The sequence below is a fragment of the Poeciliopsis prolifica genome, unplaced genomic scaffold (genome assembly GCF_027474105.1).
Source record: "Poeciliopsis prolifica strain line A6 unplaced genomic scaffold, Auburn_PproV2 SCAFFOLD023, whole genome shotgun sequence".
NCBI classification, from domain to species: Eukaryota; Metazoa; Chordata; class Actinopteri; order Cyprinodontiformes; family Poeciliidae; genus Poeciliopsis; species Poeciliopsis prolifica.
Window position 1 is genome coordinate 7,770,019 of NW_026562398.1, and position 10,485 is coordinate 7,780,503.

At 39.3% G+C, this 10,485-nt stretch overlaps 1 protein-coding gene across 1 annotated transcript; it reads right to left on the reverse strand.

Moving 5' to 3' along the window:
• Positions 1–3,493: 3,493 nt before the first annotated feature.
• nr4a1 (nuclear receptor subfamily 4, group A, member 1) lies at positions 3,494–10,145 on the reverse strand. Its single transcript, XM_055046412.1, has 7 exons — positions 10,082–10,145; positions 7,919–8,681; positions 7,170–7,299; positions 6,328–6,491; positions 6,038–6,240; positions 5,754–5,932; positions 3,494–4,463 (listed from the first exon to the last, which is right to left on the reverse strand). Exons 2-7 carry the CDS (start codon positions 8,669–8,671, stop codon positions 4,207–4,209), a joined length of 1,686 nt encoding a protein of 561 aa, XP_054902387.1. The 5' UTR covers positions 8,672–8,681; positions 10,082–10,145; the 3' UTR covers positions 3,494–4,206.
• Between the last annotated feature and the right edge of the window lie 340 nt (positions 10,146–10,485).

The following is a 10,485-nucleotide window of genomic DNA, read 5'->3' on the forward strand; positions in this document are numbered from 1 at the left end:
TAGTTCATGATTGTTTGAAGATGGTAATTTAAGCAGCAGTTTACCCCCCATCATGGGTTAAGATGGGACTAGTTTGAGATTTTAGACTCAGGTTTATTTTAGGATTGCAGTATAGGCTCAGCAATCAAGACTTTTTTTTCCTTTCCCACTGATAATTGAATAAATTTCTGAGCATTTGAAGTTGGTGCTGAAGTGTCTTTATTGACGGAAACATATATGTCATGTATTTAAAAGTTCATCACTTTCTTGTCGTTAAGTAGTTTTGCATGTTAATGAGTAAGCATGATTTGACACTTTAGTCTGCTTCCGTTGCTTAAACTAAAAATGAAGGTAACTATAGGCAGAAACCAGTCACTTTTCATTTTTGTTTAATATAAATTCTAGCCTTGTTTCAGCGTAGTGTTGGAAGGATTGTACTGTTGTAACCTCAAGGGGAAAAATTAAATTTAAGAAAGTTTATATATTGGGAAAGGTCATGTTTTTATTGTGTACATTGTGTAGCTTTTCATGAGGAAAAATGCTGCTTTAAATTGGTTAAAAAAATGTTTGACACAAACTGAACTGCTGTATGGTGTTCACAAAAACAATTGATTTGAATGATAAAAATAAATGGGTAAAACAGGAAAATGAAAGCTGATCTACAGAATTTAAAAATATTGCAGGATTAACAAAATATTTCACTTTAGAGAAAATCCAAATTTGGGAGCCTGGCCGCTAGATGGCGCCTGTAGTGAATAAACCTGTAGTTGTAAAGCTACAGGTTTTATGGCTGTTTTAGTTGTACTTATAAACAGAAGTGTTGAGATAAGAGATCAGTACACATAGGACCAGTGGTGGCTGGTGGTGATATTTGAAGGGTTTGATATATATAAAATGTATTTGGTTTTAGGTAGTTACTTGTAAGCTGTTTTATTGTAAATGTCAGAGAGGGCTTATCCCTACTAGCCCACTTATACCAGCTGTCCTTTCATAGGACTCATTTTGTTTTTTTAGTGTTCAGAGTTCATTGTACTGTATTTCCTGTCTCGATCCTGATGCAAAGTGTTCTCTGACATCAATGAGGAGTAATGAAGCATTATTGATTTATCTCCCTTTGGTTGAAAATCTAAAGTCAAATCCTTATTTATTCAAACAATCTGAAATCTAAAAGTCTTTTATATCCTGCCTCAGATTAACAGCCTGCTGAAAGACAGATTCAACCAAGAAATCCCAATGTAACTTTTGCTTTAAATTTACATTATAACTCAAAATTGTTAGCTCTGAGTCATGTTTTTGGACTGTGGACCTGGAGAGAACATAGGTATGCATTAGGAAACTCCATGCAGAGAGAGATCTGAACCAGAATCTTTTTTGGAAGGCAAAAGCACTGCTAACTGCACCACTGTGCAGTGCACAACAGATGCTGGCACACATTTGAATCAGGTCAGAGTTTGTGCTTACACATTCATGTTGTACTGTTCAAGAATTGGGGTCATTTTGACATAGTGATTTGACTGAGCCACCGGCCTCACCTCTGGATGAAATGAATCGGTCCACCCTGTTCAAATCACACTGCTGGGTCGACTTGGCTGTGAAACCTGTCACTTGGCCTTTACAGGAGCCTTCCAGGCATGTTTTTGAAATGCATATCTCTCCAGCGACCTCACTTTGTGAATTGACACTCGGTCAGTTCTTTTCATCTGAGGAACAGAAATGTTCTTGGCCATGTCTTGTCTTATGAGTCTGCCCAAAGCTTGTGATCTTCTATTATTGTCTGCATTCCTAACGCGGCACGTTCACGTTGCTCTCACTTTACAGAGTTACAGCAGAGCCATGGTGCTGCTGGCTCGATCACGAGGGAGCTGCTGTCCGCGCTATCTTTACCAGTGTACCATCACACAGGGAGGCTGTGTAATCATGGTGATGCTTACTATCCAGTTTCTCTTGTTGCATAAGCTCTACATGGTTGCAAGGTTATGAAAGCATCCACTTTTTATATTGCATTACTGCACCAATCTGGATTTGGGAGACTTTAGCCTGGAAAAACCTTGAGATTAGTGCATTACAGAACATTGGTTTAAGATACATTTGCTGCGTTTCCGTTACAAATGTGTGAGACTTTGTTGGTATTCCACTAATGTAAAAATAAATATATAAAAAAATGCAATTGCTGTATTTCCATTCAATAAGAAATAAAGTTAGTCACATGAATAATTTTGTTCTTGCAATAAATCATTCAAAAGATCATCCACCTACCACTTCCTGTTGTCAGTTGTAACATCCAGTTGATTATCACGTCACTCATGTGATGTGAAAAGTGTTTCCATTGAAATACACTAATTTAGAGCCGCAAACCCCCCTCTCACTAGCGCAAAAACGTATTTTTCCTTTTTCAAAGTTAAGCAAATTTAACTGCAAAATTTTAAGATAATTGGAAATGCGGCTGTTTCACTGTAGATTGGAATGGGTATCCAGGACTGGTTTCCAACATCTGGCCTAAAGGGCTTTCTCGCTTTGAAGTGAATTTCTCTAGTAGAACTTAATGGAAATACACCAGATATAAAAAAAAAAGAGAAATGTTTAGTTTTTTTGGGTAGGATGCAGTGGTTTTTCAAAATTTTTGTATTTCGCAAAACGATAATGGAAACATTTTATTCAAACTACACAATCCCGCACTTTACTTAAAGTGAAGTGCATAAGATTCACTTTACGCTGTCATAAACATTCCATCTGTTGTGAACATTGTGTCTTCATGAATGTTTATGACTTTTGAAGTCATTTGGTAAATAATGACTCTTTTAAAGCAAAGTTTCATTAAAGTCTTCATTAAAAGTCCACTTTGCATCAAAAGTGTCATTATTTACTGACTAACACTTCTGGTAAACAACATCCCTTCTAATAGCGTTACCAACAATGTGTGAGGTATTTGTGTGAATACCTATTCAAAGATTCCTTAGCTAGGCATAAAAAAACAACTCCCAGGTATGTTTTCAATAATGGAATAACATTATAAAAAGCTAAACAAAAACCACCTGATTTTGCATAATGCCTCACCCCCTCTTTAAGCTGTACTCCATGTCCTCTGTTTTATTTTCCTTCTTTGCTCCAATCTGACTAGCTTGGCTCATTACTGCTAATCACTGATGATCTAACTCTTCCTGTTTCACTGTTTTAAAGAGTCATCGTTTCCTTCAAGGACCTTCCCACTACAATCACTGAGAGGTGTGCCTTTTTGTGGTGTCACACGTTTTCCTATTAAATAATTGCGCAACGTAAAGATGGAGCAGTCTGGGTTATTTGAGACAAGACATAGAGGTCCGTCCATTGCTTTCTAAAAGGAGACCAGTACATAACTGGGTGGGGGTGCGTTGAGGTCGTCCTCTGGGAGCTAAAAGCGGAATCTGTACTTGATCCAAGTTTACAAGCTGTGAATACAATTCGACGATCTGCTTTGTCACATGCAAAAACTTTATGATACATAGTGAAGATGACAATTTCATGTAATATATGATATTTTGCATTTATTTCAATTTTAGCAATGAAGTTTCACAGTTACAAGTAAAAAAAAACCCACAACAAAATCTCTCTGTACACTGGGACATTATTTATATGTCAAAACAGCTGCATGTTGAATACAGATCCAAAAACACAAAGAAAAGCAGTATAAGACTATTTTTAAAAAAATACACAGTATATTAGCTGCTCAATGCTGATTCATGATGCATGAATGATACCACTGAATAGTTCTGTAAACTTCAGCTACAAAAAATATCACCAAAACATTGTGGTGGCATTAAATATAAAGTGTAATGGAGCTTTAACAGACTTCTTTTTCAAATGTTGAGAATTATGAAGTCTGTCTGGGTCACAAGTTGGTTTTGTAAAATAATATGAATGTTTAAACAGAAGTTGAGTAACTATTTCCAAGTTTCAGATCTTCTGCTGCATAGAGAATGTTTGTGCTCACATTACAGATGACTGGGCACGTTTGCCATTGTTGTCTCATTCAGAAGAGACTCCATTCATGGATGCAAACAGTCACCGTTTGGTCTGAATGGACCTTTGTAATTCCACCTTCAATCTGCAGCTTTCTAAAACCATCATACCCATATTGTACTGGATGCAGATCCTACAAGCACTAAGAAGTAGCACCAAACTGTAACGCCTCTTCGTTTCACCTGGAGAGTGTGAACAAGCTGAAAATGTCTTTTTTTCCCCAAAAACATTTTAAAACAGTAGCGTGTCCATGAAGATCTTTTCCACAATCGGAGGTTGGGGAACAAGATCTGACAGTTTCAGGTAGAATATACGCTGACGGCCTTGGGTGCTCAAAGTCCTGAGGTCAGGCAGCTTCCCTAGAAGTCGGGACAAGTAATTGGGCGGCCAGGAGTCGGAGCCACAGCCAGACATGTGGTTTTTAAGGCAGCTGATGAGCTGGTTCTGAAAATCCTCCACGCGTTTGGGCTCCTTCAGACCATAACGATCTGCAATTAGAAACAGATAAACACGCTGAGATTTGTCTTTCACAGTTTTACAAACACAACAATTTCTAGTGACTTTTGAGAGTATCTAAAACCCTTGAACTTTTTCACATTTTGTCATGCTACAGCCACTAACTTTTGGTAGCGCGGTACCAAGAACTAATGAAGGAAACACTGAACACAACTTTCTTCTTCACAAAAATGTAAACAAAAGTGGAGTAGCACCAGATCATAGTGGTTGTTGAATTTCTCGTCTTTGGAAAAAGAACTCGAGCCATTTCTGCCACTAGTTATCAGACTCGTGTTTAAGGTTTCCTACAGTTTGTTTCCTGCGTTTGGAGCAGTTTCCGGCCTGCTCGGCATGCAAATATGCATCCAGACCTCGTCAGCGTTCACTTCAACCAAACCAAAACCTACGTTTGTTGGTGGACAAGAATTCACCTTTTGGTCCTCATTGGAGTTTGATTGTGCATTCCTCAAACAAATCAAGCTTTGATGAATGTCGCTGTAGCTCTGGCTGTATCTGGACTGACATGGTCGTGATGAAGTGCTATGTAAATTTTCCACCCCACATAATGTTCGGTTAACTTATAAGACCAGAACAACTTCTTCCACATGTTTAATGTGACGCTCTGACTTGCTATGGCTTATTTTCAAAAACCACCGTCGGCCTGTTGGCTGCATCTCTGATTGATGCAGATCTTCACCAAACTGTCAGTTTCTACCAAAATATAGAAACTTTGAGCTGGAAGGTTTGCAGTTGTACCATACTATACAGTGTTTCAGAGATAATGTTTTATAATCAAACACTAATTTAAACATCTCCACACCTTCCTCCCTGACTTGTCTGCTGTGTTTCTTTGTATACGTAAAAATATTTGTCCTTTTATGTTCTCCAACAAACTCCAAAACTGTATTTACAAGGTGAGATTGGTAAATGATGATTTGATGGATGTAAAAATGTAGAATATTGCATAATGTTTCTAACGCTTCACAACAATATAAAAAAATTATTGACTGCAACCTGATAAAGTGCGCAAAAAGTTCAGTGAGTGTGTGAACTTTTGCACAGCTCATTCGGTCTACATGTTACCCTTCACTCTGATACGCTGTGACATATGACATTTTGTCATAAAGGAGCTTGTGTTACTCTTCCCTACACACCTGTTCGTCCAGTCTTATGTTGCATGAATACAATAAAACCTAAAGGAGATTTGCTGTGTGTATTCTTGCCTCGGCTGTCAAGGCTCCGTGGTATTTAAACTGAAATAGAGATCTGGATGTTAATCTTACCAGTGATTATGACCAAGGCTGTGAGGCAGGCGAAGGACTCTTCATCTAACTTCATGCAGTGAAGACTTTGAGAAAACTCCAGGATGGAGTTGATCCATTCCCCGAAGCTTCGAACACACTGCGTTTTGTGAAGTACGGTGCCGTCGCAGAAGATGAGTTCACCCGTTTCAGGGTTTGACCTTCAAATAAATAAAAAACACCAAAGGTGAGCTTGAAGTCTTTCTTTTAAAAGTAAATTTGATGTCTAAATGTTCCAAACACAAATGATTGGAAGTTGTAGTTACCGATAAGCAAGACGCAGAATGAAGAGTTCAATAAAGGCACATTCCAGCAGAAGTTCCTGATCCTCAAGACAGAAATTGGAGAAACCAGGGATGTCCTTTGCCCATTTTCTGATGGCCTCGAAAGACGCTGTGAGGAGGTCGTAAAAGTGCTTGACGTTACTGACGTCTTCCTTCTGGTCTGTGCTAAATTTCTGCTCAACATACTAATAGAGAAATACAAAAACACAGATGTTAGGTCACAGGCGTTATTCAAACTGCAACTCAAAAGTGTGGAAAAACTATTTATTCACCTTGGAGTAATCTAGAGCGCCGATGCTGGGGTTTGACTCCGTTTGGGCTCGAACTAGGGAAGCAATCATGTTTACTGGGGATACTGGGGCAGGCGTGTCCTGAACCACTTTAGGCTTTGAAGGTAGACGACCTCTGCGGCCTTTCAGGCTGTCTGTTCTCACAACTGTAAGGAAGAAAAAACATTCAAGTTCAGTTTGTTTCTACAGTAACAAAGCTGACAGCATGCAAAAAGAGGTTTTTATTATGCTTTAGGATAACTACTTGTAATTAGAGTGATTTATTTCAACAGAGAATGAGTCAGAATGAAATCAGACTGCAGCAGGGGTTCCCCTTATAATTTGAATATAATAAGGAGCCACTGCAGATTGGTAAGTAAAATACTATTAACACTGCAAAAGCACAAAATCTTACCAAGTCTTTTGGTCTAATTGCTAATGTAAATATGACAGTAGCACAACAATAAAAAGTTATAGTACATGCAAGTTTTTAGCAAGAAAAAAAGCTTGTTTTAAGTCAGGAATATTTCACTTGTAACAAGAAATTAAGTACCAGTAGAATTAGTACTTTCTTATCAATATTAAGGTACTATTTGTATTTATAAGTTAGATTTGTCAGTGAAGTTGCAGGTTCAACTTGGTGATTATTAGGATAATTAACTCGAGCCTCCAGAGTGAGCGCCGGTGTTTTTAAAGAACAGGAAGGAACTCATGGCAAGTTAGGAGAACTCAGACGCTTTCACAGTAAAACAAAGAGGAAATCTTTCTCTGAAGCATCTGGCAGCAGTTTCCTCTTCAGAGAAAAAGTAAATAATTTATCTGCAGTCAGGTCTGGGTTGACTCACCTTCCTTCACCATCCCCACAGCGAGGCACTTCTGGTAGCGGCAGAATTGGCACCGATTGCGCCTCTTCTTGTCCACAGGACAGTCTTTGTTGGCATTGCAAACGTATCTGGAGTTTTTCTGCACTGTTCGCTGCAAAACAAGACACAGAAAGATTGTTGGAGTTAACTAAAGCCAAATAACAAGAACAGTCATAAATAAAAATGGTAATTAATGAGGGAAAACTACAACTAAATGAACTACAAAACTGACTAAAACATACTGAATACATTTGATATTCTTCAGTTTTGTGTTTATTAATCTTAGTTGTTAGATTTTTGAGGTGTTGTGAAATAGTTTTTCTTCCCCACACAAGCAGTTTGAGTCAGCTGCTGGCAAATTATAGTACTCCATAATCCACTGGGAGAAACTTATGCTAAAAATCTGTTGGTTGTTCAACAACAGTTGAATAAATTTAGTTTGAAAATGGTGTCTTCTGTTGAATAATTATTACACAATTGATGCAAAAAATTAACCAAAGTATGAAAAACCTGGAACTACTACTATAATTTCAAAAAACTCAAAGTAGCATAAAGTTTGCAAAGCCAGTCCAAAAACCGAGTTAAACAAATAAAAGGTCACAACAAAATAAACTATAATGAAAAACCCAGAACTATTATAACCCTAGTGTGAACTTCACCAACTTCACAGCGACACAGAAATGTTTTTTCTTTATGAGAACAGTTTCTACATGTATTTATCAGCTGTTTACCTTGAAAAAGCCCTTACATCCCTCACAGGTGCGAACGCCGTAGTGCTGACAGGAAGCATGGTCTCCACACACAGCGCAGTCGCCCTCGTTTCCACGTTTCAGTTTGGGCGATAAACTGGCATCCAGCTGTTGGCTGCCATGAAGGCCGAACCCCGGCTCCCTCACCGCAGTCGGGAAGGTCAGTCCGGATTGAAGAGGGTGAGCCAAAGTATAAAGTTCCTGCTCAAAATGAGGCATGTCCTCCAGGGGCCCGGAGCCGAATGGAAATGAAGTGGATGCGTTTGGTCCTGAGATGTCCTTGGCCATCCAACAGTCAGGACTGGCTGAATATGTCCCAAAAACTGAATCCCAGTTGGACGCCGGCTGGCTCTGAAATCCGGGCGTCGAAGGGGACGAACCTGCGGCAGGGCTGCCGTAATAATCCGATCCACTGGGAGACATGGCCTCCCCTGGATAGTTCAGCATAAGCGGCCCTGGGTAGCAGCCGTAGATTTGTAGATCTTCCATGTTGAACTGTCCCTCCTGGTGCGAGGGAGACGCGACTGCTGGGGCTGTAGTGAACTGGCAGGAGTAGGCTTCATAGTCCTCAGTGGGCGCACGCAGCACCTGAGCGGCACTCGGCAGGGCAGAGGCAGAATGGTGCTGCGGGCTGCTCATGTCCAGCCAAGAGGTGATGTCTGCGCCCTGAGACTCCAAGCTGCTCATGCTGTTCTCATAGAGCTGAGATCCGTGCTGGGGATGTATGCAAGTCATGGCTGAAAAACTGTGAAATATTTTAAAAACTGTTAATGAAGTTAAAAATATTCACACCCTTAAACTTAGGGCCGGGTAATAAATCAATAACAATATATATCAGAGAGACACGTGATCAATATCACTAGATAAGACCTCTGAATATTCACTGAATTGCAGAACCACACAGCATTCTGGGGAATGTAGGCAGAGGAAAGACCTCTCACAAGCTAGGTTGGTGGCATCAACTCACTCACTCACTCACTCACTCACTCACTCACACTCACTCACTCACTCACTCACTCACTCACTGGTTACCTAGCAACAACTGGCTGAGTAACTTGCGCAGCAGCAGTTTAAGGTTTGGCAGCAGCATTTCAGATATTTAAAACAAAAAGACCTAATCAGTAATAATGATCTAAGATCACATTTACAAGAGAAACTTCTTTTGATAAAGCAAACAAACAAAAAAAAAAATTAAGAATGTTGACTCTATTAAATAAGCTACAATGTAAGATCACAAAATCTTACTTAGTGTTTAAGTACAAGTAAGATATTTGTACCAGTTTCTAATGCAAATATCTAAGAGCTTGTTTTAAGTAAATAATTTCTTAATATTGACGATAAAATGCCGGTTCCACTGGCTGATTCTTTTACTGATAAAAGAAAAATATCCTGTTATCAGTGAATTAATCTGTCATCATTTTTCCAATTAAAGACAGATAGTAGTTAATTTGAAATTCAATCCTCTCTGGTACGACTAAGATATTAATTCCAGATGTTTCCAGATGCTCTTCATACAATTTGGTTATGCGTTTTTGCAAAAAAAATGTAATACAGTTATAGTCTCTAACTCTTTAAAGCTGATAGAGAAATAAAACAACTGACTTTAGTAGAAGTAAACAGTTGCTACCATGAGAAACTATAATCAATTAACTAAAACATTTTGAAAACAAGGCACATTTTATTTAATCTTTAAAAATATGCATTGTCTCAACAGAAAATAACCTTAAGTTTGAAGCAGCAACATGAGAAAATAAAAATCCTGAAATAATAATAGCCTATATCCTCAGTTTATTCAGAGGGAAACTTTATGCCAGATATAACTTTAAACTCATTCCATAAACTTCCTATTTAAACTAAACACATTGTCCCGAGTTTAGAGCTGCTCACATCATCCTTTATTACTTCGGAGTAAATTTAGAAACTGCTGCAAAGCGCAGAGATGTTGCGTTTAAAGACGCAGGCAACACATAAAGTTCGCTTTATTCTATGGATATTTATCGCAAATGAACCCAATGTGTATCTCAATAAAACTCTAAAACAAGCTGCTTCCCGTCCTGCGTTGACAGAACCCGCCGAAACAAAAGAGAAAGAAATGAATACGTAAGAATGTTTTACTTTGATGCTGAATTTGAAGCCGTTTCTTACCTGAACGAGGGTTCAAGCCCGTCTACAAGAGACCGTGTGTCATCTCCAGCGTGTCCCAGCTGGAGTCCCTGCGCCCCGCTCGGCGCTGCGCTCTTATACTTCTCTCCAATGTCTCCATGACGCCATGAGAGGTTTCCACGCGAGTGTGCGCGGTGGGCGGGGAGGTTTCCGACCCGCAGCCAATCACGAGAGCCCGCTCCACAGAACAGCCGTCTGATGACGCACTACGGGATTCCGTTGACGCGCATTCAGCGAAGAACCGCAGCAATGTACTCCAGGCGCAGATAAAGCGCGTTAAGTCTGAATTAAAGCGTTTCCCGCTGCAGGTAGACCCTGGCACACCGAGCTAAACTTTACTTTTTCTTTCATTTTTTTAATGTTATGGTGCTCCTGAGTGGGAAACA